The sequence below is a fragment of the Cheilinus undulatus genome, linkage group 18 (genome assembly GCF_018320785.1).
Source record: "Cheilinus undulatus linkage group 18, ASM1832078v1, whole genome shotgun sequence".
In the NCBI taxonomy this organism is placed as follows: Eukaryota; Metazoa; Chordata; class Actinopteri; order Labriformes; family Labridae; genus Cheilinus; species Cheilinus undulatus.
In genome coordinates this window covers 13,047,847-13,075,824 of record NC_054882.1, presented here as the reverse complement: position 1 = coordinate 13,075,824, position 27,978 = coordinate 13,047,847, and the positions used below count along the sequence as shown (strand labels likewise).

At 40.7% G+C, this 27,978-nt stretch overlaps 1 protein-coding gene across 3 annotated transcripts in view; it reads left to right on the top strand.

Annotated features, from left to right (window-relative positions):
- Positions 1 to 27,978, top strand: part of rps6ka1 (ribosomal protein S6 kinase a, polypeptide 1) — an 86,762-nt gene that overhangs the window by 35,048 nt on the left and 23,736 nt on the right. The window contains exons 1-2 of one of the 3 annotated variants that reach the window (XM_041812490.1): positions 22,630 to 22,757; positions 25,250 to 25,303. The exons of 1 other annotated variant lie outside the window; for it this stretch is intronic. In XM_041812490.1, the coding sequence (XP_041668424.1) occupies positions 22,716 to 22,757; positions 25,250 to 25,303 (96 nt within the window). In that variant the 5' untranslated portion in view covers positions 22,630 to 22,715. Of the gene's footprint in view, positions 1 to 22,629; positions 22,758 to 25,249; positions 25,304 to 27,978 lie in introns of those variants that run through there. One more of the 3 variants, XM_041812488.1, reaches the window with a different exon arrangement.

Here is a 27,978-nt window from a genome sequence, read left to right as displayed (position 1 = left end):
CTGCAGTTTTCATAATCAAACTGTATTCTGGATAAGATATTTTTATGGAATGTCAGAGGTTTATACTTCCATAAAATTAGATTTAGAGATTAAAGCTCCTCTTGATGTGCAGTCTGAATATTTAAGAGATCAAAAATGCAGCACAAGGTAAAGAGAGGGAGTTATTTAGCAAGTGGAGAGTATTTTGTCAGTGTAATCCAGACTTAAATGTGAAAATAGACTCCAAACAGGATCAGATTCTGCAGATTTAACCATGCATCACACTTAATCAGTCTACAATACCTTACTCACAGAGTGTTCCCACTGCGTTCCATTTCTGTTGTAAAGGTTCGACAGCCATCACAACCAATTTCACCTGATTTGCAAATGAATTGAGACTCATGGGCTGCAGTACAATGCTTGTCCAGGATCAGCACGTGGCCATATTAGAGAATTAAAACCCCACAGGTCTGAATTACTTCATATTCTAATGGCTCTACGTCAGAGTGACCGTATGGACTCTTGGAAACTTGCTTGTTATGATTGTCACTGTGGAGGATCACAGAGCCATACATGTGTGCTTTAACATAACCAACAAGCATAACAGATTAGACAGGGGTACCTGGACATTCTGATGGTGCTGCTCTAGATGACAGTTAAAATGTTTTTATTGTACTATATGCCTGCACCATTGATTAAATTCTATCAGTAATCATAATTTTGACCTTTCTACAATCAAAGAAACACAATTATTGACAATCATTGACATTTTAATACATACTTGACCTATACCAAACTCTATGTGGTCATCAGTATAAATTATATTTTAAAAATAAATACATTATCCTATATCATTTTTTTGTCTATTTATAGAGTTTCATGCACACATGCACAGGCCAGTCTCCTCCTCCCCACACAGAAGCTTCTCCTGCCAAGCCTCTCTTTTCTCTTCTGCTCTGTTGGCAGCAAATCCAGTGAATTTTATAGACATTTTAGAAAATAAGTCAAGTTAAAATTGTTTGACTCAGGATTCCATTATAACATTGGTGTGATTGGTATCAATCATTGCAATTAGTTTTGTTTCTTTTTCTGTATTTAAGATACGGTCACAGCTGCAAATAGACAGGAAGTTAATTGAACTTTCAAAATAAAGAAATCCAAACAGTAAGAAGTGAAGTACCTTAGGCGTTAGAGACTGTGCAAAAGCACTACAAAGAACATATCTCAGCACTATCATGGGCATGTACTGAATAATGGGCTGCACAATGGTGCAGGGGTTAGCGCTCCAGCACATCCTGGGTTCCCTCCCAGATGCTAAACTGCACTGTTCCTACGAGATGCTATCCATGCTTTCAGTTCATAATTTTTTACATCAGATTACAGGGCATTTGGCAGCAAGCTTGTAGCCATTAAACAGGGACTACAGATAGGGATGTGGATCAAAACCTGGCCCTGTAAAGATCCAGTCCTTGCAGAGCAGATAGATTGGTCAGACTCCATGTCTGTCATCAGGCAGATGCATCTAACAAAGCTCCAATCTACAGCAATTGTGCCAGGTCTTAAAACAGATCTAGACATCAGTGATGAGAGAACAAAGGGGTATCTACAGGTGGGTTAAAGACCCCGAAAAGTGAAAATAAATCTGTAATTAGGTTTGTTGTATGATAGGCCACTGTGTCATGAAAACCTAGGTCAAATTTCAGTCAGATAAAACATCTCTAAGTTTATTAAATTAAACTTCAAAACCATGAAAAAGGAGGCAGTAAAATCTGCTTCAGGATGGTGTGGGTGTGTCGGTTGAATAAACTGAAGCCACGCCCACTCCCTTGACTTTACAGCTGCCTGCCACAGACAGTCTGTTTTCTGGCTCAAATCTCTCCGTTATGGTGCTTTTAAAGATCACAGACCACTGTTGGTGATCGATTTGGCAAATTTACCTCGAAATGAACAAAAACTAACTTGACATGCCAGATGGATTTGTTTCACATATCTATCTGGGAAAGCTTCAATAGGAAACGTTTGAGAAAAGGCAGAGGCTTTGAAAAAAACTCGGAGGGTGATTGGGTGAACATTCTGTCTGTCACATCTCTACGGGCCAATCAGAGCAACAAAACACATGACATAGCCGCTATCAAGTTGCACGTGCGTAGCTACTGAGGAATAACGCAAAACATGGCAACTATAGACATGTAAGTACTCAACTTTTGTCGTTTTTGAAAAGAAAACAACTCACTGCTGTTCTTTGTTCTTCTTTTAACAAAGAAATGTTGTCAAGTTCTGATAAAGCTGGTGCTTTAGCAGCATCCATGCTAATCTCTTCCTCCATAACTGCACCAGCTCTTGCTGCTGCTTGTTTACGTCACGACTCTGCTGTGCCTGAAAGTACTGCCCCTTGTCGCTAATTGGTCCTGTCACTTTCTAACTGTGCCCAAACAGTTCAAATGGGAGCTTTGCAAGATGGATTCGCCAGTGAAAAACAAGGAAACAGGCGTATCCATCTGCTTTGCGAGGTTAAACAAAAACAGCATTTAGCTGACTGTTAACTTTCAATCAAGGCAGTGACATCAGCTACCAACAGGCTGTACTGAGATGAACTGCTCGGTGATTTTATATCACTGTAGCTTAAGGGGGCTTAGATGTAGCTTAATTAGAAAGGTAGTTATATCAAAACTGCACCACATTTCTTCATGAACAGCACAGAAATCATTTCATGACAGAAAATATGAATTTCTCCACTGACAAGCTCCACCGTTTATAGACTTCAGTGTTTATCTTTAGAGCTCAGGTTAGTACTGGAGCTGAGCATGTCTACTACCTCAGTTTGTCTTGTCACTCTGATTGACCCATAAAGAATGGGACGGCCAGAATGTTCATCCAATCACCTTTGGAGAATTCTTCGAAAGTCCTGTGCTTCCCAAACAGTTTCTGTGGGAGCTTTCTCAGATAAATGTGAAATATATATGTGATGGATATAGGAGACAGTCTATCTGCAGTTGAGTCTCACAGGCTCTGTGACGTAGTATCGTTTTATTTCACCGGTTTAAAAACGTGTATCAGGTATTACACAGGGAACATGAGCTAAAAGCACATCAGCATTGTGCATTACTAGTGAATCAAACCAAAATGTGGCAACTTTAATATTTTTTCCTTGCAGAAATAAAGAATCCAGCTGCCCTGGGAGTATCACTGGCTTCAGCTGCTTTTGGACATAGATAATCCCATGCTTCCAAATGTTGTAGTAAGTCCCTTTAGTTAGAAATATTCTTCCAGTCAAATGCACACATCCCTGAATAGGTTTGTAGCAGTAGAAGTTTTTCAAAATAAAAAAACAAGCGATGAAAGAAGTTGTCTTTTGTATTATCACTGTCCTATCTACAGATCTTCTGATGGTTTAGAGATATACCAGTCCGAATCAATAACCAGTCATAATGTTGAAGATCCGAGTGCATCGACCCTCAGAGACCTGGATTGTTAAAAGTGAACAGGAATCAGTTAATGATTTGATTTCAATGTTAGCAATCAGTTTATTGAAGCCCTGCTGCTTCTTTTAAAGCCTGTTCTGCTCAGTGTCTTCTCTCATGAGACTTGCAGTGACCTTTGACCTTTCTGTGAGAATCACATCAGCGGTACGGGCTTGCTATGTTAAAGCCTTTAACTGTTGTCGACCTCGGACATCTGGCCATTTCATACATACTCTCCATTCTGGCTATTTTGGACATTTTATGCATGATGTGCATGTGTAACAGGCTGGTGTCAAAGGTGTCACTGGAGGCCAAAGCGTTCCAGTTAAAGCGCTCTGCAGAGAGAGCGGTTTGTGGTTGGTCAGGGAATAAAAAAAAAAAAAGAAAATCACAGCTTGTGTATTGCTCATTCCTAGAAGGGGGATGAGATTGCGAAGCAGGAACCTTCGCCTCCAAAAACAAATGGTAGCGATGTTTTTACACCGATTTTGGGATCAAGATTGCTTTGAGATTGGAAACCTTGCAGGCAAACAAACATTGTGTTCTGTTTCAGCTCCTGTTCAAATCGTAGCAGTCCCCAAAGACTTCTGCTTGCTGTCATGCAGCTTTGGCAAGGTCTTAGAGAGGCTGTCAGCGAGCGGACAGTTTTATTACTCACTGATTATGCACAGCTCTGTAATATGAGGCTGATTGCGCATTATGTTTATGCATTTGTGATGTGCCTGCACTCGTACTGTATAAACATGTCTGCCCATGTTTCTACGGGACATATTCTTTCAGTCTCATTTCCTATAATTGGACTTTGCTGTGCATTATTTAAATTAATGCATGAGTCTCATTTCCTATAATTGGACTTTGCTGTGCATTATTTGAATTAATGCATGAGTTAATCAGGATATGGTCCTAGTCACATTACTGGAGCTTATGGTGCCGTTGTGAAAGATCTGTGAAACATTTATCAATGAAAAGGTTTAATTTTCCACTGAAGGACACAGAGTCCAAACAGACATGGATGGATTGACTTTGGTTGTTATTCAACTGCCTTGTTTATCAGGTTTGATCCTATTTTTATCTCTTAAAATTAAAGACCTCTTTATCGTATAATTAAAACAAAGGATTGAATGGAAAGTCAAACAGTTAAAACCCAAAGTGGTGTGTCCCTCTAAAATAGTAACACTGCCATGTGCCTTTAAATAGGCCTATTAATGAGGCCTATTATTAGTGCATGTCCTGCATGAATAAAAGGCATGAATGCAGCAGCAGGTGTTCCATGATGGAACTAAGGTCAAGTGACGTGCACAAAGGTTGTGAGTTTTCTTCTCTCTAACAGTGCTGCACGTGAAAGGATTTTTCACAGTAAACCTAAAAATGCAATGTGACTGGGATATGTCAGGATGCCTGAATGTTCCAGCTGTGATCGAGCTGAGATGACTCATCAAAAATCACACCCTGTAGACCCTGCAGAGTGAAGATAAAAACAGGCTGTTTTAGGGGGTTTAGTGTTTAACTATTGGGAATCGTGGGTTTTTTATTGACCCGTCTGCAGCACTCTGAAATATGAGCGTCAAAGGAGAGACTGTGGAAAATGGCCTGATTTCAAAAATAATGGGAAAAAAAGATACATATGCATTAAAAATATCTACATTTAAAGGAACTGTGGAGTAGGGATGTTACATTATCTTGCAATATAATTAAAAATTGGTTGAAAAATATGGACAGTTTAAAACATCTCAAGACACAATAAGATGAGCAGAAAACAGACAAGACAAAAAAGTTTTTAAACATTGCAAGAGACAAATAGCACAACCGTCATGATGCAACTCATGAAGCCCTGAAGCTTCAGACACCAGAGCATCTAAAATCATAAAGACTTGAACCCTGATACAGTCAATCAGCATAAAGGCCATTTCAGAGTGGGTGCCTGGCAGCTGCATAATGGCTGCGTCACAGCTTGGTTTTTATTTTGGCATGCTTCCTGCGTCTCACATGCCAAGAGGAGCCTTGGTTCTTGACTGGTGGGTCACAGGACCAAGAAGTGGGTTGCAAGCTATGTGAGCCAGGGAAAAAATATTTTTGGAAAAAAAGTCTTTGATATGCTTTTATTTTGAAGGATATTTCTCCATCACATCTTTTGTTCCATCTCTATTCCTAATTGCCCCATTTTTTATTAGAAACACTTGATTATGATTGAGAAATTTAAGGATTCGGGGTCATGACTCATAAATTAAGAGGAGGTGGTGGGTCCTGACTCTAGACCAGTTGAGAACCACTGATCTACTCTTCAGACTGGGACCCCGAAAAATAGCTAGGCACCCCCACTGTCTCTGGAGGTGGTTAAAGCATAGTTCATATTCAAAAATAGTCATGATCAGACTTACATTTTAAGGACTTTTTTAAAACATTATTTAAAAATCAATATAAAATCTCAACTAGTGACTAGATTTTTGATTTTATGCATATATTTTTATAATGTCAGGTAAAATGTACAATTTTAAATCATTTGAATTGTCCTTTTTTTTAATGGAAGGCATCCTGTGACCTTCCTCTCAGTGTCTTGCATCCCCCAGAGGCGTCCTGACCCCCACTAGAGCAGGAGAATCATAATAAATTTCTCCTTATTCTTTGGGAAGCATCCTGCAGCCCCCACTGATCTAGAGAACAGAAGACATGCCTTTTTTCACAAGCAATGCAAATCTCTTGGCCTAATTTGACAGGACTATAATGACAAGTGAGCCTAGTTTAAATTAGTTCAGCAGATACAGAACTGTGCAGAACTTTTAGGCATGTTTGGACCAAACACTGAGGCTGAACTAAGGCGTAGCTGTGGCGAGTAAGCCTGCCTGAGGGCAGGAAGGATGATTGACACAACCCAAGTCGTGCTCTGGCTGTCCTTGAATGTTACCAGGGATATGGGAAAATAAGCTGTTGGATAAATTACAAAGTGCACACCTTTAGGGTGGAGTAAGAGGTGGGTTAAGTGAGTTAGCACATCCATCAGCTCATTCTGACTCAACTTTTTATGTCCATTAAGATCCAAAAGTCTACAAGGAAATATCCCCACCTTTTAAAACCTCTCTAAAGATACCCGATATAAGCTCTGCTGCCTACAGATCTTCATAGTTCTCACTCTGCTCTGTCATGTCTGTACCATTGAGGTGAGATGCAAATGGGTTGATGTCAAAGTTTGAAACTACATTTTAAAGGTGATGATGCTGCTGTGTTTCAATAAAAGCAGCTCAGGTTTGGAGAGGCGGTGCAAGGACTCTTTTAAAAGATCGACCTCTATGAGAAAACAGAATGAATAAAAACAGGATTACAGAAAAAATCATCTCTGTTTTGTCGGTTAAGTACAAAATAATTTCTCCTGACCTTGAAAAGCAGAAACCTCTACAAACTCCTGAAAGAGTGTGATTATATAAACCAAATTTATGCTCATGTAAACTATTCTTCAAGATTCTAACCAGCCAAACTGTACTTAAGACTTTTCAGTGAAACGTTGGAGCTGCAGAAGGTCGTATGATACAAAGAGACTCTTCCTGAAGGGCCCTTCTCCTCTGTGTTTTGATTACAGCCTTCTTCTCGGCGCCTCTGCTGCATCAGAAGATGTTAAACTGTGGAAAAGCTTCTTAAGTGATTGGCTGGGATTCTGTCTCGATGATGATTAAGTGACCACATGATTTTCCACTCAGTTATCAGTCTGTATTTTTGTTTGAGAAAGGGTTGAAGCTCTTTTTATGGAAACATTGATTTTTTTCTTAGAGATTAGTCTGATTGTTTCCGATAAATGGACCAAAAGGACTGAAACATGTTCATGAAAACTGACGCATGAAGAAATCTTTTGAAAGCCATCAACTGGTATCCTCAGAATCATCATTATCTTTCTCTTTTCTATTGGTCATTGTGTTACTCTTTGTTTTGAGTCGTCCTGTCCTGGTTGATCAACTGCTACCATGGCCATTCCTGCAAATTATTTTGAAGAAGAATAAAGGGAAACTAGGGCTGCGGGTAGCACTGAAGAGCTCTCTCACTCCAGTGCATGTGGGTGTGGGGCAACCGAAGATGTGTGGAAGTATTTGGGTGTTAGCAACCTGTGCAGTGTGCAGCAGCAAGGCAGAGAGACCATATAAATCCTCCCAGGAATGTAAATTCAAAACAATGAGTGCATTGCTCTTTGTATATGAGATAGTACTGCCAATCAACAGTGGTGGCATTTTGACAAAGGAAGATGCTGATATGTAGAGTTGAACAAGGCAGGATGCATATTTATTGTGTAAAATACAAAGAAGATGGGACGCATTATGCGAGAGGTGCCAAAAAAACCCCATAAAATTAACATTTAAATGTGTAGAGGGGCAGATCCTGATAAGACCTGTGACATTTGTAGCAAATCAGATGCTTCATATCAGAATTAGGTCAACTCCCTGTGAAATTTCAAGGTATTTAAATGCATGTCATCGCAAGTGAGGTTCTCTTCAATCAAACATGTCAGGGTTGTTGACAGTTATTGAGGACTTAAGTTTAAAATCTGAGCATGATAAGTTCAGGTCAGTGATACAGAAATGGCACAGCTGTACTGTTTCCTGTGGCTGGTAGGGTGTGCTAGAGCAAAACAATAGAATTAACCTTTGCTACAAAAGAGAGGCAGACCTTGATTATACATGTTAAATTGAATCAAAATAGATGTTTCATAGGAGGGTTATGTCTACTTGCTTTGAATTTGGCAAGATATCAAAATGGTCTTTATCATCAATTCACACATGTCAGTGTTGCCGTTGAGTATTGAAGAGTTGAGTTCAGAATCTGAGGGTAATAAGCTCAGGTCAGTGATAGGAACAGAGCTCGCCCAACACTATCACTTCTTGTTGCCGGTAGGGTATGCTGGAGCAAAACAATAAAATAAACCTTTGCAAATGTAGAGAGGCAGACCTCGATCATACATGTGAAATTTGAACAAATTAGATGTTTTTTTAAGAGAGTTATGTCTACTTCCTGTGAATTTGGCGAGGTTTAAAATGATTGTTACCATCAATTCTAACATGTCAGTGTTGTTGACAGTTATTGAGGACTTGAGTTCAGAATCCGAGCGTTATAAGTTCAGGTCAGTGATAGAAATAAAGTGATTGCCCAACTGTATGACTTCCTGTTGCTGGTAGGGTATGCTAGAGCAAGAAAATAAAATAAACCTTTGCAAATGTAGAGAGGCAGACCTTAATCATACGTGTGAAATTTGAACCAAATTAAATGTTTTATAGGAGAGTTACATCTACTTCCTGTGAATTTGGTGAGGTATCAAAATGATTTTTATCATCAGTTTAAACATGTCAGTGTTGTTGATGATTATTGAATACTTGAGTTCAAAATCTGAGCATGATAAGTTCAGGTCAGTGATAGGAATAAAGACTTGGCCCAGCAGTACCACTTCTTGTTGCTGATAGTCCTGATACATATGTGCACCAATATTCATGCCTGTAGCCCTAACCCAGTCCCCTATCTCCCATTTGCGGCCACTGTGGGGCCCCTGGGCGATGGACTTGCAGGATTTCAACATAAGAAAAGAATTTCCATCAGGGGGCAATTTTCTAGAAGGTTTCACTGAGTTTGGGGCATTTTAAGGCCCCAGAAACAAGCAGTGAAGTGCAAAAAAAATTAAAAGTAGTGATAATTGGTGCAATTCTAAGAGGGTCCCTGCACCAGTGATCGGTTCTCAGGCCCTAATAAAAGAAGGAAACAGGGATGCATGGATAAATGTCTAAAGACTGGTCTTGAAGACTTGACATTATGAGGCGTGCTGACCATGACTTTTCTTCCCCTGCCTGCTGTAGAGTATCCCTGCTTAAAGCTCTCCATCTGCTGCAACCACACTGGCATCATAACTGACCGCGTCAGCCTGAAAGACAGCAAGGCTCTGCCTGATTAGATTATCCTGCCATCACAACGACAAGGATTGAGCAGACCTGCCCGTCAGTCTCTTTTGTCCCTGCTCGTTTAGACGATAACAATCAGGGCGATAACAACAAGTGGAAAAGGGCCTCTGGATTGTGTCAAAGTGGACTCTGGTGCTCCTAGATGACGACAGCATGGGAACCCTGGTGACGCAGACTCGTACGCACACTTGGACTCTGTAAATGAGAAAAAGCAGCGAGGCTTGAAGATGCCCTCTTCTGTGCTCTCCATCCTACAGAACCTCATCATCTCTGAACATTACAGTGCAGCATCTTCTCCCTCCTCCTCCTCCCACTCCTTTATCTTCAGCTCTCCTCCTTAAACTCTCATACATCATCATGTCTTCTAGTCGAGATAAAACATCGCTGTTTAACGATCTGTTTAGCGGCCGTCCTTGTCCGTCCTGCCTCATCCTTTTGGCTTTTTTCTTCTCGTAGAGTTTTTGCACCAAACTTCTTCAACTTTTCTGTGAAGCTAGTTTCATATCAGCGAGGACAGACTTGAATCAGTCTTTTGTTGGATTGTGAATGCTTTTTTTTTCAGCAAGGTCACTCAGTCTTACAAAAAAAGAAGGCTGTTTGACATTGTGATGGCTGACTGAGTGAGTGAATGGCGTTCGGCGAATCAATAGCTTTTTCAGTGAATAGTCTGAGGAGTGTTTGCTCCATCTTTAATATATAAACAGCTCTTACTGTTCCTGCTTCTTCTGTCAAAGTTAGTCAGTTAACAAGAGAGAGGGTCGGAAAGTCAGTCAGGTTTATGACACAAGTCGGATGAATGGACTTTGCTCTCAAACCCTGCACACAATCATCTGGTTGCATTAAGAAAATCTACCACTAGCCTCATCCATGCTCTGATCTTATCAGCGTGAGTCAGTGTTGAGTTTATGGCCATGTTAATTGAGACTCCAGAAGGTTTTAACCTAAATTAAAGCAGCTCCTTGCTCTATGCACCATAGCTCACAGACTCAGTTAGGAGTGTGCGTTTGTGTGTAGTAGAGCTGAGGGAAGTAAATCAGTGATCATTAGTGATGTCTGAGGTGTGCATGTGTTAAGGCGGTGGAGGTGTGATTGAAATGCCTGTTCGAGTTTATCATTTACAGAATGTGACGTTAATGCTCAGCAGTTTACTGAGCTGGATCAGTGTGCTGGTTTGCACACAAATAATTGCACACATGCAAAAGCTGGGCGATGGTTTACAGCCCAATTACCCAGCCTGCCTCTGTGCTAGAAGGAAGTTCTAAATCTTCAAATCCTGTATGCACAATGTAACCTTTGTTCCTCTGCTGTTTTCACAGGGAGCCCTGTGACTTCTCGTCTATTCATCAAAAGTTTTCAGATTAGGATTCATGTGGCTGCAGACAGTCATTAAAGCTTTATAAGTGATTATTTTTCTATAGTGTGGGACAACAAACGAATGATACTGAGAGAAAATAACATACAGGGTTTTTCTTTATTTAAAAAAAAAAAGCATCTGAACCTTAAACTACAGAGGAACAGTATCAGAGAACTGGTTCCTGATTGGCTAACAAGCTATAGAGGATAGGTATCAATATAAGCACATTAACCTTTTGTAGGTTACATGTGGGGTGCCACATGGTTCAGTATTTAGACCATTGTTGTTCATATTGTATATTAACAACATACAGTGCCTATATTAAATCTTCACCCTCTTGGATGTTCTACCCTGTTTTTGATTTTATAGCTCAGTCACGGTCCATACGATTATAAAAATATCCTCTAATGGCAAAGTGAAAACAAAGTGACCTAATTCAACAGAGGTCCAGACAATTGGTGCAAGCAGTCTCACTATTAGTGAAATGAGGATCACCTGAGTGCAGTGAATGTGTCTCAGTGATTGTAGTATAAAGACACCTGTATCTGCTTTCTGGCTACCATTACACCATGAAGACAAAAGAACACTCAGAGAAAAATATTATTGAAAAGTATACATCAGGGGATGGATGCAAAAACATTTCCAAGGCTCTGAACATTCCCCAGAGTTCAGTTAAATCAGTCATCAAGAAATGAAGGAATATGGCACAGCTTCAGCAGCTGGGATGGAAAAGACTAGTCTGCATACAACTGGGTTCTTCACCAGTCAGAGCTTTATGGGAGAGTGGCAAACAGAAAACCACTGTTGAAGAAAACTCGGATTAAATCTGGACTAGAGTTCACCAAAATGCATGTTGGAGACTGCATGTTCAAGAGGAAGAAAGTTCTTTGGTCTGATGAGACCAGAATGGAGCTTTTTGGTCATCCGACAAGACGCCAAACACTGCACATCTCCACAACCACACCATCCCCACTGTGAAGCACGCTGGTGGCGGCATCATGCTGTGGGGATGCTTCTCAGCAGCCAGCCCTGGAAGGCTTGTAAAGGTAAAGGGTAAAATGAATGCAGCAGGATATAGGAAAATCCTGGAGGACGGGGTTAACATTAAAGAGGTTTGTTGTGTTTTTTTGGTCAAAAAACATCAAATTATATTGACCATGACTGATTTATAAAATCAATAAAAGGGTCAAACATCCAAGGAGGTGAATACTTTTTAGAGGCTCTCTACTTGTTTGATGTGCTCATTTATTTGTAGACCATCAACCTCCAGGGGGACTACAGATGGAAATTAGCCTGTGGCTACAATATGGCACCTTTACATACCCATGTTCATGAATGTGTACTGGCCACTGTTTTACCACTATAAATTTTTAAACAATAAGTACCTATTTGCCTTATAGTGTAGGCTGTTTTTTTAAATATCTGTAAGCCTATTCAATTATTTATGTTATTGCAGTGGATTTCCTGTCTTTGACACTAAAGTTGAGGCATTTCTAAGTGGAGCAGTCATTCCAATGTTTTCTGTCTGTTTGGACTGTTGTGCTTTGAGGGCTTGAAAATTCTGCACATTAGCCCTTCAGGTTAATTGGCTTAGCCTCTAGATCAGCTAATTAATGCTTATTGATATCTGTCTATGCATATTGATAAACATGAGGTTATTGCTCTCACTGTCCCTTTAATAATGCTGTAAAAACTTAAAACTGCTCTTTTATTTTATGTACCTCATACTGGACTTCTACAGGAGGTTTTTATGAATGGATGCAGCTGGACGCTGAATGTTGGTGCAGTTAAGTCCTAGTAAGTCCAAATGTCATTTTTTTTCCTATCATCCCAGAACAAACTGCAAACCTCCAACACTCGCACCCTCAGACTCCTGCTCCATCCATCTCTCTGCTTCATCCCCTCCTCCATCCATTCATGGCTGCTATGGGCCTTGTTGTCATGGTTACCGTGTCCTTGCAGTCGCTAAGCCCCGATTGTGCCACCAGGAGCAGAAAAGGTTTATGATAAGACAAATACACACAAGGGAAGACGCACAAAAACACACACTTCCTGTAAATCAACACTGGTCTTCTTCTATGGATTTTCATTTACAGATCACTTTGGATTAAAACTGACACTCAAAACAACACTGTCCTCACAAACACATCCTCATTGTCAAATCCTCATCCTCACATCCTCATCCTCACATCCTCTAAGCAGTACAGTAGTGATAGTAGCACTGACATTAATCATCCCGTCTGTGTTTACGCGTCGTCTCAGAGATAATGCTGCGTTTCTTCAAAGGTCTCTGATATTACAGCCTTAATACCAACCTTTAAATGCCGTCACTAATGTTGCTTTGTCTTCTCCATCCTATTCTGACCTACTGAATAAACCGATAAATTCATGCTGCTGCAGCTGGGATGCTGTGAGGAGAAATCTGGCACAAGATCATACACAGTGAAGATGGAGGGCCCAAAAGTCCTCTGTTTGTGAATCTGGAGGCTGGCGAACGTTACCTGGAAGCCTCCTGTTAAAGCGGTTTCCTCTGTGTATGCGTGGCCTTGCCGCTCATACTCGCTCTCACAGAGAGGACGCTCGGCGATGGAGACAGAGAGAGAAAACACAGTTGCCATAGTTTCACGCTTTTCGCCCTCTCAACTACGATTAAGGAGAATTTTCCGACCAGTTGCTCTCATCCTCTTTAGCGCTTATTAATATGGATGCTGATGGAGATTATTATCTGGCCCTTGATCTTCCCTCTTGATTAAACCAAACCTCTGCTAATTTATTTTTTTAGATTTCTATTGGACGTTTTATTTTACCAGTAAATGAATGAAGAGAGCATGAATCGTCCTTCTGTTTCCATTTTTCATTCTCCTTTCCTCTCCTCCATTTGTCCAGATCAGCAGTTTGAAGTAGCGCCCCAAGGACTATTTAACTGTTGACCTTTGCTGTGATGACGGCAGCAGCAGAATATGCAGTACAGTAAAATTCAATAACCAGTTTCATTGTAAGCAGAGTTCCTGAGGATCCTTGATAAGTCTTGAATTGGATTATTAAAAGTGTGTAGGAACCCTGTCTAAGTTTCTTACCCCATGAGACATAGTTTTTAGCAGACTCTGATCTTGTTCTGACACTTAAACAGCAAGAAATTTACACATCATGTCATTAGCAGCACTTACTCATCTAATCAGGACACAAGGAAAATCAGCAAATAAAAAGCTTAGAAATAGACAAGGGAAATGTAATTAACTCTGTCTGAAAGGAATGAATACAGTGCACATGAAATTCATACTAGCCGCCTAATGGTCTCTGCAAGAAATATTATGGTGTTGTCACCCACTGGTATTAGAGATGGAGGTTTGAAGCCCAGTGCTGGAAGCCCAGAATAACAGGTCTTATAATACCAGGCCTTTAGCCTATTGGCAAAAACTAGAATGAGCTTTTCTGTCAGTCAGCTCAGCCACATCAGTGTGTCAGAAGTTGATAAATCAATTTAGCCAAAGTTAAAGTTCACTTATGCAAAATACACTTTCTCAGGCTTTTCTAGCCCCCCCCTTTCATAAAATGTGTGCTGAAACAAGCCGTTCCCAGATTTCCCCTCATGATGTCATGTGGGGAGTTAGCTCCACCCCCAGGTTTGGTTGGCCCACCCCGCTTGGAAGAAAATTCCGCCCTCCTCTCCTGATCCTCCTCTCAGCTGAGGATCAGGACAGCCACATCCATTAAGCCATATCCATTTCCTGAGTGGGCGTAGCCAGGGGCGGAGTCAGAAAGCTAATCAACATTTAGAGCTACAGACAGAAACGGCTCTTTCTGAGCAGGGCTGAAACAGAGGGATTTTTAGACATGAGGTAATCCAGTACTGGAGTGTTTTTTCAGCAACAAACTTCACAGGCATGTTTTGGGGACCTCTGTGACCAATATAAACTTGTCTTGATAGGGTAAAATATGTGACCTTTTAGGCTCAAAGACTAAAGGGTGTTAAATTTTGTAGCTATTTTTGTATTTACTTGAAAGTGTAAGGAATCTTCATGAATGGGTCTGTTAGTTCACACTAAAATTCACTTATTTGTTTGTTCATACAGCTGATATAGACACATGTTTAAAGCCAAAGTGTCAGCTGTAAATATGAGCATACATTTTCATATCTGCCAATACTGATATAATGCTGATGATATTGTGCATCCCTACTCTCAGGGCATAATCTCTGTAGACTATCTGCTCTCCATTTGACCCTTAAAGTCCAGTTTGTTGGACTGGTGTGAATGCGCCATGCCATGCTCAAGCATGGCACATTTCTTGGAAGAGGTGTGCTTTTGCATGGTTGTGTTGTTTATGCACACATAAAAGCATGGGCACACATTATATAGGTGTATATTTGATGAACATTCCTCTTGATGACTTTTTAAACAACAGAGGAGTTTTAGAGCGCTGTATCTGACCAAAATGACTCAAAATAAGCCACAGTTCTCTGTGTATTTCTTCATCGCTGACTCTGAAACCACTTCCTGTAAACTAGTTTATGTACTCTCTTGTCAGATGAATTGGGTTTGCTGTGTGCGAGTTTTATGTGTCTTGCATCAGACAATGCCTAACTGCAGATTGAAGTTAAGGCTGCATTCACACAGAAGACACCAAAGTGACCTGAATATGATGTTTTTGATGATGTCAGTAGCAGATATATAGCAATATAATCCTGGCATTTAGCTCACCCAACAGCTGATTGAGAGAAGAGATTTGTTATTGGGCAGAAGATTGGACCTGTTGGACGATTTCTGATCTGTTTTGTGGTCAAATATGAGAGAAAATGTTGGAGTTGCGCCAAAACGTAGCAAGGAAAAAAATGTCGACATGGGTGTAAGCCATCATCTCAACTTTATTTGAAACTTTGGTAGTTACCTGGCCCTGATTTTACAGTTGGTGCATCTCTAGTTTGAACAAAATCTGCACAAATCTGCACAAAATTAGAATCCATTATAGGTAACAAAGGAGCTTCATTTGAATGGTTGCACAGAATTTGAGCATCAATAGCTACAGTGATTGCAGCTTTAGTGACTCACCTGGCCTGATGCAAGCCTTTTTTCATTCCCTGTGTATGAAAGCTCAATGTCATTGCACCCTGTCCCCAAAAGAAGTGCAGTTTATAACCTCTGCACTTCATTTTTCAAACCTGGAGGTTGCAGCTCAATGTGCACATTTTGCCTGATGGATAGAGGCCATGCTACCACACAACATGAATGCATAACACCTAAGGGGTGGCAACAGTATTCAGCAAATCCCATTTTGCAGGCTTGACTGCTGTCTGCCTTTAAAAGTGCATCTAGTTGCCTTTTCTTAACATCTCAGGGTGCAGACTTGATCCAAAATCAGCTGCTCATAATCATCTTTTAGGCTTAAACCCCCTGCACCCTTAAGGAGTTGACCTCAAACTCACCTCACTGGTGAAGAGTTCAGGTGTGACAGGACCAGACAGGTTAGATATTTGCCACAAACTTTTCCAGTTGGAGCATAGAAGGAATCAAATAAGAAGACTGATGCATGGTCAGACGACGAATGCAAACACCAGAGCTGTGATTTACGCACTCTGAAGTGTTTGGATTGATATTTTAGGAGAGCGGCGAGCCACGAGAGGGAGGAAGCAGGAAGTATTGACTGAGATATGAAGCTGCTATTTTTTGCAGCTGGTGTGAAGGGTTTGAGCTCTGGTTACGTGATAACGGAGGTACTAATGAACACGGCTGTTATTGTTTGTGTTTATAGATTGTACTGTGCGTGTGCGTGCAGGTGTCGATCCATATTCTCTGCATGCTGACGTGGTTGTGCTACACATTTCCACTGCAGTCAGCCAGCTAGGCAGGGATGACCTCATTGTTTATATTACCAGCATCCACTCTTTATTCTCTTCCTTTCACTCCCACTCTCCTCCATCCCTCTCTTTTGTTCTCTCTAACTCCTTCCTGCCTTTTCTGACCCTCTTTTTTTATGCATTTATTTATTTATTGACTATTGCTGCTACTGTACATATTACACAACGCCATTATGGCCTCGTGTCAACTTGCCCAGCGTTGATCTGCCTATCATCTTACTGCTCTCCCCTTGCTGCTGCTATTAATACTGCTGATGCCAGTACAGGATTTCCTCTAGCATCTGTGCTAATCCTGTGCTACCACCGTCAGATTTCCTGTAGCATCCACCTTAAACTTCTGGATGACATTTACAAAGAAGTGTTAAGACTTCCTGCTAGCTTTACATATGCTGGTGTTATTTAATGATGCCAGATGGTTGAGTGCTGCATGTACACAGTGTTACATCTATGTTTCTTTAGCACCTTTAGAACAGTTTTAATGCTAAATTTTCAGGTTTGCACAGCCAATTTTAGAAAAAAACATGGACATGCAGTGGATATATAATAGTATTCACCCCCTTGGACATTTTACCCTTTTATTAATTCTACAAATCAATCATGGTCAAACTGATATGGCTTTTTTGACTAAAATAATACAGAATAAACCTCTTTAATGCCAATCCAAACCTTCAGGATTTTCCTATATTTTGCTGCATTCATTTTACCCTCTACCTTTACAAGTCTTCCAGGGCTGGCTGCTGAGAAGCATCCCTACAGCATGATGCTGCCACCACTGTGTTTCACAGTGGGGATGGTGTGTTTGGCATCTGGTCTGATGGTCATAAGTAGAGCCGACCAATTGATTGGCGGGCCAATTAATCAGGCCGATTATAGCGTATCACAGATTAATCAGCATCGGCCAATATGTAGCCGATATATTAACCCTTAGAGCTCACGCAACACAGATCCGTTCTGCCTTTTTAATCATGTCTTCCAAGCATTCATAGCTCTTACAGAACATTTTCTATAGAGCCCAGAACTTGGCTGATTTTCCGGAGTCTCTGAGGACAGTGATGTCCTGTACAACAATACGTGACACAGTTTATGAAAATGTTGATAACTTTTGAACCGTAAGTCATAGAAACCTACTCTTTTTTTTCCTCTGTAAACTGACCATTTTGCCGTTTGTTTGCTACCATCGATTCTCTGTAGCTCTGAAGGACGCTGTTATAGCAAGCCCAAAACTTTGGTGACTTTTCGGGGTCTTTGGAGATAAAGTCCACAGCGTTACATCTGATAATAAGCGTCCCTTTTATCCATTTTGAATCCATTTTCGATCATGTATTTTGACTTTCTTCAGTGGGCAGCCATATTTGTTTGACATGCAAAGCATTGTGGGAGCGATAGCCGACCAGTTGCATCTCTACTGCTTTGAGGAATAGAGATGCAGGAGTTAAGAATAAACAATGATAAATGCAACTGTTAATTCACATGTTCACCATTATCTAACAAAAAACTATTATACAGTGTTTTAACGTCGTCTAAGTTGCATCTTTGTGTAATAAACAATGGCAATATAAATATAAGAATTTGTGTTCATGTACTGTATATATCCTGTGTATATCAATGTTCTTATTTCATATATCGGCCGATATATCGGATACCAGCTTTTTTTAGCCCCCAGTATCAGTATCGGCATCAGCCCCAAAAGTCCCATATCAGTCGGGCTCTAGTCATAAGCTCCATTTTGGTCTCATCAGACCAACAAACTTTCTTCCTCTTGACCATGGAGTCTCCCACATGCGTTTTGGTGAACTCTAGTTCTGATTCAATCTGAGTTTATTTCAACAGTGTCTTTCTCTTTGCCACTCTACCATAAAGATGTGACTGGTGAAGACTAGACGAGCTCCTTCAGAGTAGTCATAGGTGTCTTGGCGGCGTCTCTCACTAGTCTCCTTCTTGCATGCTCACTCAGTTTTTAAGGACAGCTTGATCCAGGCAGATTCACACATGTGCCATACTCATTGATTTCTTGATGATGGATTTAACTGAACTCTTGGGGGATGTTTAGAGCCTTGGACATTTTTTTGTATCCATCCCTGACTTAGACTTTTCCTTTTGTCTGAGTTGTTTGGGGTGTTCTTTTGTTTTAATGGTGTAATGGTAGCCAGGAATACTGATTAAACAGAGACTGGACCTTCCAGACACAGGTGTCTTGTTATGATTTATCAATGTTTGATTACTTACTGTCCTTTATCGACAAGGTAAAGGTAAATTTAGCATATTAATTTTCTTTGTATCACTGTTCCATCACAAACTATATGCTAAATATTTTCTCATTCTGCTGTTTAAAAATGATGAACTATTAATGAAGCTCTTGTTCTTGATAAATCTTTGTGCAGCTTCACTAGTAAAGGCAGAGCTCATTCTGCTAAGTAGTGAGGGATAAGGAGGACTATTCGTCTTTGTTGCGCTGCTTGTTCTTTGTTCTTGATGAGCCTTTAAGTTGTTCTGCAAGCTTGCACCTACTTTTCTCATTTTTATCTTTTAAGACATTCTTTAAATCTCCTATGGATTCTCCCTCTGCTGCCCCAGGCTGAGCCTGTACTGAAGCACCATGAAGAGATGTTTGAGGATTGTACTGGGACATGCTGGACGTCCATCTGCAGCCCTGAAACATCCTCCTGTTCCTTTCCCTGGCTCCTCTTTGTTTTACTGCCCTGTCAGTCACAGCTCTGCAGCAGGTGTTTCTAGAGGGCAAATTCAGAAAGTGAGAGGAGGAGTAGGACAGTGGAAAGGACAGGATGAAGGTGGACAGATGGAGAAGCTGTCAGGCCAAGTGGAAAGAAGGTGTGTTGTAGGAGCAGCCTGTCGGTCTATGGAAAAAAAAAAAGATAATGAACAGGAAATTAACCTGTTGAATGAATAAGTCAGCCCTGCCCGCCAAAGTATAGCAGGAAGAGGGGGCAGAGTTTCAGACTGATGAAAACAGAGAGAGACGTTCCTGTCTCTGCACTGACAGACTTGGAAGCCTGCCTGCAGACATGTCTGGACCCTGCTTCAGAAACACACCAGTAGATGAACAACCACTTGTGGCTGCTGTATACAAGAAATTCCTGCCTTAGAGTTGTTTGCATTCTTACGTTAAAACCAGCTTTGTGTGCCTTTGCTCTCCTTCTTTCTGGGAACGAACATTAATTACGTTTATTTTGTTTGCTGTTATAAAGTTGATAACTTAAACAGCAGTATATTATATTTGTTTCTAGGAATTAATTAAGTAGACAAACAGGCAAGTAGAGGACAACTTAAATAAGATCTAATCAATGTCGTATAAAAGACGTTATAGCTGAATGATTAGCTGATAGATCAATTTAAGCTCTTGAGGAGAACAGAGGTCACCAGAGTCCTCATAAAACTTTAATCAGTTGGCAAATTAGAAACAAAGTAATTATGAATCCAGTCTAGGTATTGTCTGCTCTAAAACTATGATAGAGCAGTTATTCACTTTTTCTTACCTCTTGGGTTCTGGGGGGCTCCACTTTCCTTAGGTACATGTAGTGCGGGTTGGGAAGCACTGCCTTAGATAAATGTCATTTTTGACTGTTTTGAGTTTTTCTTACATTCAGACCATTGCTTCTCAAATTATTTAATGGAAAATGGTATGTTTTTGACCTTAGAGGGAGTAGATAGTATGATAAATAGCTTTAAATGTTAATGAGCTATCTGACTCCACCCCTGACCCCACCCCTCTCAGGAAATGGATTAGGCTTAATAGATGTGGCTGATCCTTAGTGGAGGATCAGGAGGGGAGAGCGGACCTTTCTTCCAAGCGGGGAGGGCCAACCGGGGGTGGTGCTAACTCCCCACATGACATCATGAGGGGAAAATCTGAGAACAAGCTTGTTTTAGCACACATTTTCTCAAAGGGGGGGGTGGATTTTTCTGATTCCTGAGGGGATTGTGGACAGGCCAGAGGCACATATTTTGGTTAGAAAAGCCTGAAAAGGTTTATTTTTTCAAGGTTTTAGTACTTTTGACACTCTGCCCTCAAGATTTCATCACTTTTTTCTCAAGTCTTTATTATTTTGGATGTAGCGATACCTCACCTTACAATGGTTGCACTGGTTGTAACTATTAGGGCTGATTTCAGCGTTAATGTGAAAATGATCTAGCTCAGTGGTTCCCAACCATTTTTTTCTGAACCCCCCCAAGACCCTAACAGAAAATGATATTGTCATATTGTTGCCAAAAATCAAAATTCATTTATTTGTTTAATTGATAAGATTTTTCTTATCAAAAGGCCATTGTATAAACTGTTAAAGTGCTTTATCATAATTTTACTTAATATTTGCAAATCTAATTTGACAACCTCGGAGCAGAGAAAGCCTCAAGCCCCCCCAACGGGTTCCAGGGCCCCATGTTGGGAACCACTGATCCAGCTGATGGTTAATACTGATGCTTGTCATCACTTCTTTTGGTGCAAGACTCTGTCTCTTCTTGTGTTTGATAATGAAAACAGATCAGAGTTTATCCAACAGGATTTAAAAAAAAAAACTCCTCATTGACTCAGAGGTTTGGTTTACTGGATGCCAGCATTCAATTGATTGGACACAGCTGATTAATACTGCTTGTTGATATCTGTTCATGCCACATTAATTCCAGATGGTGGATGTTTGTCAGCTGTTATAAACAGATGCTGTGGTGCAGCTCTACATAACACTACAACTATCTGCTGTTGGCGTCTCTTCTTAGACTTAGTTAGCTTAAGGGGGGCGGGGGCAGACATGGTTGGGGTAGATGAAGACTTTGAGGTTTAATAGATGCAAGATGAGCAGACAATATTACTTATATTAGTGGAGAAAAGTGCTATTTGATTGAAAACAAAAAGAACCATTTCTCCATAACTGGCCTAATCCCAGTTCTTTCTATGATATAATCATACCGTGAGCTCAGTATTGCAATACTCAGAGTTAAGAGTTTTATAACATCACTGCTTATTGTGCATTCACAGAATCAGCCAGAGCCGATCCGACTGAATATTTGACTTTTCTGTCGGAGTCTGTGCTCCTCAGACAAAGCCTAGTGCAGAATATTTGTTTTCATAGTAATGAGGCTGAAGCACTTCTCTGTTTCCCCTCATAAACATGCATCTTCTCTGCCGACTCTCTCTCAGGACTCTCTCTCTCTCTCCTCCTCATCTCTGTTCTTTAACTCTGAGCTGTCACAGTTGAAATCATGCAGGTGCTGCTGCTCAGTTTTCCAGGAAAGAGGAGCGGCTGCAGAAACTCTAAAGCTATAATTATCGAACTTGCTCGCTGCATGTTTGAACTTCCTACCCACCTCTGATTCCCGCTCTTTCTCTGTCTCTTTTTTGTCTCTTCTTGTGTGGAAAGCCTTACCATCATATGGAGCATGTCAGGACTCTGGTGCACTAAAGGAGGCCTGAGCTGACCATGTGAACATGCCCTTACTTGTCTAAAGCTGCCTTCTTCTGAGCATGCTGTGGCTGCAGGCCTGCACTGGCCCCTTGTGTTTATCAGAGAGCATTGCAGCGTGTCAGCCTCTGACCGGAGGACCTCACATGAGCTTGGTTTGCTTCAGCTCAGATTTGTGAGAGACTAAATGCCCTTTAAAGCGCCTCACTGCTCAAACGTCATTGCATGAGGATACATTTGGAGAGTAGACTCCTAAGAATTTTGCAGACGTCAAACATGATTTTCATTTTCTCAAGAATCTCTCCGATTCCTGTCGAGCATCGGTATGCAATCGATTTCCTCCTCTTCTCTGTGAGTCCCGCAGCTGCCAGCAGAGGCTTGTGTAATCAGAGAGAGTGCCTCATCATGCAAAGTGAATCAGTTTTGATCAAAATCACATTAAAGTGTATAAAAGCTGTTGAGAAGCCCTCTTTGTCGCTTGTTTTTAGTCTCCCAGTGAGAAAACACACTTTCTAAAAGGCACTTCCTGAACCGTGTCAGCCCCCAACATGTCTGCCTGCTGCTCACATTTACTTTTATTACTTCACTTCCCATTTTAATGTGTGCATGCAGATACTATCTGTGTCATTGTGGTGTTGCATACAGAAATCTTAGCTAACCCTGACACAGGCGTTTGTAAGACAGCGAGTGTCACAGAGAGCAGTGACATGGGAACATCTGGACTCAGAGATGTGGAGGCACATATTTCGTACCAAAACACGCACTGGAGAGGCAAGTGGATGCTTTTTCATGTTTTTATCATGACCTGCAGCTGATGTGATCGTCTCTGTCAGTGTGGGTGGTGAGAAGGGTGATGGATGTGTCGAGGGCTGGAGGGCTTTTTCTGAGCTTCAGGAAGTTGTGTATGCGTGTGAGTGGTGATATTTTAGGAGGAGAGGAGGGGGTTTCCTTCCTGCTGTTGGATGGGATGCCGATCTGCCGTCCTCTCAGCTGTGAACTACGAGGAAACGTAGGAGGATGGGTTTATCTTCCTCCTCCTTGAACTCTCAATGAGGACGCTCTATGCTTTTAGTCTACCGTTACATTACAGTCAAGCTTGTGTGCTTTTATTCTGCTTAGACTGGAATTTTTCAAAACTTTAAAACATTGATACCAAGCAGCATTTCCCACAGAATGAGACTGTACTTGGGTGGTAGAAATGGCCATCTTCTGTGGTTTTAGGTTAATTTCGTACGCTTTCTGAAAGTATTCATCAACAGTGCATTTAGTTGTGACACTCAAATAACAGCACAGATATAATAATAGCAGCAGGAAGATGCAGAAAAACATTGAAACAACAGCATATAAGCAACATTTTTTCACATGAAACATGCACCTCAATCAGTGCATTTATAGGAGGGATGTGCGGGTTAATTTTTCTCTTGCATGCACTGATGGTGACACACAAATCAGTTAACCCGGGGGAAATAATCACTTTTTTTGTATCATAGCCATGAATGTAATAATTTTCGAATGATAACTGCAGCATGCAGAACAGCTCCACATTGTGTTTTAACATACTCACTTTATTCCCATTGGTTCTTCTTTTCCTGCCCCACATTTGACATTCATCTGGATCATGTGACTGCAAACAGCCTATATTGGGTGCTAGGACTTTTTTAGCTGTTGAATCAATTAGGGCCGAACGATTTGGGAAAATAATCTAATTGCGTTTTTTTCCCCAAAATATTGCAATTGCAATTTAATATGCGATGATTTCTTAAGTTCCTCATCTCATGCATTTTCCAACAAAAACAAGCAATAATTCATTCTTTACTATGGCCAACACAATATTATATTGAACTAGGGCTGAATAATTTTGAAAAGAATACCTTATTGTGATGATTTTGACTCATTTTGCAAATTAGATTTAACTTTTGTATTAAAAGAAATGATCATTTTTATATAATTCTCATATTAGATAAGAAAAACATACAAAAATGAAGAAAATAGGATTTTTTTGTTGCAGTATTGTGATTAATTGCCCAGTCCAAGTATCAATATTGTTCGATTTTGTTTGATGATATGTCAGGATTAAAAAAGTGCACAAACAAAGGATTTTGGAAGTGCTTATTCGACTTGAAGAACTCTTGTTAAAGGGATACTTCAACATTTTGGCAAATTTGCCCATTGCCATAATCCCTATAGTCTGAGTAATAGGTTCATTACTTTTAGTTGTCCGTGCAAGCTATTTTTAGATCGGCGCTGCTGAGTTCGGAGCTGCTGTGCCAACTCAGTGGAGACAGACGGTATTTTTGGCTTTCCCTCATCAAACTCATTATCGTGGACAAGTTGTGACCTGTACATTCACCACGCTATGAAATAATCATGGAATGATACGAGACGGAGATGTTTTAAAGCTAAATGCAAAGCCGGAACTACACTCCAGACAGGGCTGCTGCACTGTGTCACTCCGCCCAGTGGTTTACTCGGAAAGTAGTTCAGAGTATTTGCTTCATGTGTCGTAATGTTACATAATTTTACGTTATTATTTCATAGTGTGGTGAATGTGCAGGTCACAACTTGTCCGCGAGAGTGTTTTGGAGTTGTTGGATTGTGTATTTGATGAGTTTGATGAGGGAAAGCCAAAAATACCGTCTGCTTCCATTGAGTTGGCACAGCAGCTCCGAATTCGGCAGCGCCGATCTAAAAATAGCTTGCACAACCATTAAAGGCAACAAACCTATTACTAAGACTATAGTCATTATGGCAATGGACGAATTTGCCAAAATGTTGAAGTATCCCTTTAAATGAGCCTCAATCAGTAAAACATCTGCTAATCGCACTAAACTCTAAGAACTCTAGTGCCTGGGTTTATTTCTGCTCATTTCTATGGTCTTAGCCATCATGTAATAAATTTAGATAAATTCTTTGTAATTCTTCATTTTTCTGAGCGGTAGTTAAACTGAACCACAGCTCCCTGCTGAGAGCAGAAACACATTTAAATCATCGAGCAGGAAGGACTTGAGTTTAGTTCTAGAAAAGAGGAAGTGAAAACTCTGAGGGAAGAGAGGGTTTCCTGTCACTGCTGTGGCAACCATCACTCTCTTACGCTCTTTACCGCTTTTAGTGAGTGTGTGAGTGTTTGGGAATTCAACCTTTAATTTTCCGTCATGCATTTTCTGTGTGTCCATCTACTTTAATAAACCTGTTTTACATGACCATGCATGCTCTCTGTAACCTGTAATAACATCTCCATTCCAACACAACCCTCCTCTCCATAGCACCAGTCTCATATCTCCTGGATAGAGAAAGAGTTTGCAAATATTAGAGCCCAGGTAAGATGTGATCCCTCTTCTTCTCCTTCTCAGACCTACCTGCAGCCCCTCTTCTTCTTCCACTGATCAGTTTACTGATGCTTTACCTTCTCTGCACTCTCACACTTTTTCATTTTTCTCTCTACCCCTCTGAAAGACTTTAAAAGTCAGCCTACCTCAGTGGGCTGCACTGCGGTGTAATCACATGCTTAGGAAAAGTAGGTCTGCTGACAGCTCCATCATGCCGCTGTAAGGTCAAGTTGACTCATGCGCTGCACTCATATTGGTGTGAAATAACCTATTGTCTTTGTTGAGAGATGTATTTACCACATAAAGAGCAATGAAAAGAGGGAGAAAGAATGAGAGGACGTTTAAAGAGAGCTGTTTCCAGAGGCAGGATGAACAGGAATAGACTATTATGATGAGGACATGCCTGGCTACAGACAGGAAAATCTCTGTCATCTAAAAGTGAGCCGTTTGACTCGTCTTTACCTCATCGTCCTCCGCCTGCATCCCCCTTTTCCTCAAGCTCCATCCTGTTGGATTGTGGGTAAAGGGAAGTGGCATAAATCCTGCTTTTGGGGTCAACAGAGGAAAGTCACGGCATACAAATGGAGGAACATTTACGAGTTTAAGACCTGGATGAGCGATATTGTTTGGATTATGTTAGACAAATCATGTCAAATTGCGTTTTCTCAAAGCGCTCAAATAACACAACAAGCTAGAGATAGCTTTAACTATATATGAACCAAAAGTAAAGCAGAAGGTGTGTGTAAAAATGTACAGAGCTGTAAAGTTGTTCTTATTTTCATCAGTAGACATATACTCAGTTAGCTGCCTGCTAACTTGTTAGCATGGTCAACTGAAAGAAGGCCTCATTAAAACAAGCTGGAAAGGGCATGTCACCACCGATCATAGCAGAGTCAGACATACTTGTGCCAATATGGTTGAGATTGAGATAAAGACAAAAGTCCGGTTAAAGATCCTAATCAAGCTGAACTTCACCATGCATGTAAACATTCTGAATGCATACAGGTCACTACATTGGATCGCTATTCCAAAGACATTTTCTTGCATATGCATGGGTTTTGATGGCATACCTGCTAATCAGTCACTACAGTAATACAACATCCTTATTGACTCCAAGTGGCAAGCCATTCTGTGTGCATTTATCCTCTCTTTAAACCAAGATGGCCAACAGCCAGTGAGGTATGCCAAGTGCCTCTGGAATATCCACAAAAGCCTTCTATCCATGCAGGTAAAAAAGTACTGTAGCATCAAGTAACAGCTACATATTTGAATTGTCCTAGTTTTGATTTTAGATTGTGAGAAAACGCCTGTTGTCAAGTCTAGAGCCTTGGTTCTCAACTGGTGGGTCTGGACCCAAAAGTGGGTCGTGAAGGAATTTTCAGTGGGTCATGGATATGTGCCTGGAAGAAAAACATCCCAAAAAGCCTATGACATGTTTTTATTTTGAAGGATGTGTCTCCATGTCATTGTGTCATCACATCTTTTGTTCCATGTCAAATCTATATCCCCATTTTTTCATTAAAAACTTTGATTTTGACTAAAAAAATGTAAGCATTTGGGTTGCGAATTATCGTCAATGACGTGGTGGTGGGTCCTGATGCTGGACCAGGTGAGAACCACTGCTCTAGAGCCTTGGTTCTCAACCTGTTGTCTGGGACCCCCATGGGGGGGTGCCAAGGTTCTGTCTGCTCTGAGGTCGTTAAAATTAGGGTTATTCAAACTATCTAAAATCATGATAACACATGTGAATGGTTCATACTAAAGTCTTTCGGTAATAGAACTTGTGTTTTTGGCTATTTTGTTTGGCTTTAAATGATGATTGAAGCCATTTTTCATGTGGGGCTGTGGGGGTGCACCAGAAAGAAGTTTATTGTTGGGAGGGTGCTCCTTTTTTCCCTTTTTTTGTGGGCTGTTGGGGGCCCCAGCTTTTAGATATGTGAAGGGGGGGACTCAATGGAAAAAACGTTTGGGAACCATTGCTCTAGAGGACATGAAATCTCTGGAAAATTTGGCTTGAAAAAAATAAAACTAAAGACTTGTTGTTCATGCCTTAAGAATAGATGAACAACAAGAGGAAAAATCCTTACTGGAGATTTTATAATTCATGCATGAACAGGTTAAAATCTGTATATCTTAAATGTTTTCCTGTTGTTCTGTACGTATTCCACGCAGTCTGCATGTTACTGATGTCAAAATATCAAGCCTCTTTTAAAGCTAAAACTACTCCATGCTATGAGATGCTAACTCTCCACTGTGCTGGTTTACATCTAGGCAGTAGAGTGAGGAGAGAAGGCCCAGTAACTGGTCAAGACAGCTCCTACCAGTGGTGGGTGGCTACATTACAGCTTAGACTCTACTTGAGTCTTGTTTTGTACCAGGCCACAACCCAGCGGGGGGTGTGGGAGTACATTTATGTCAGGAAATTGTAACCTATCATAATTGAATATTAGAGTATCATATTTTTGATACTCTAATACTCAAAGTAGATATGATTAGTGGTGACCTTACTAGGCAACCAGATTCATGTCTGTCATCAGGAATGTCCACCCTGCAAAGCTCCAGCGGGAAATGTTCTGAGATCAGACAGCCCGTTCAGCATCATTTGAGCAACACAAGTCTGCAGCTATTAACAGGGTTTACTTGTACTGCAAGCTAGTAACCAATGG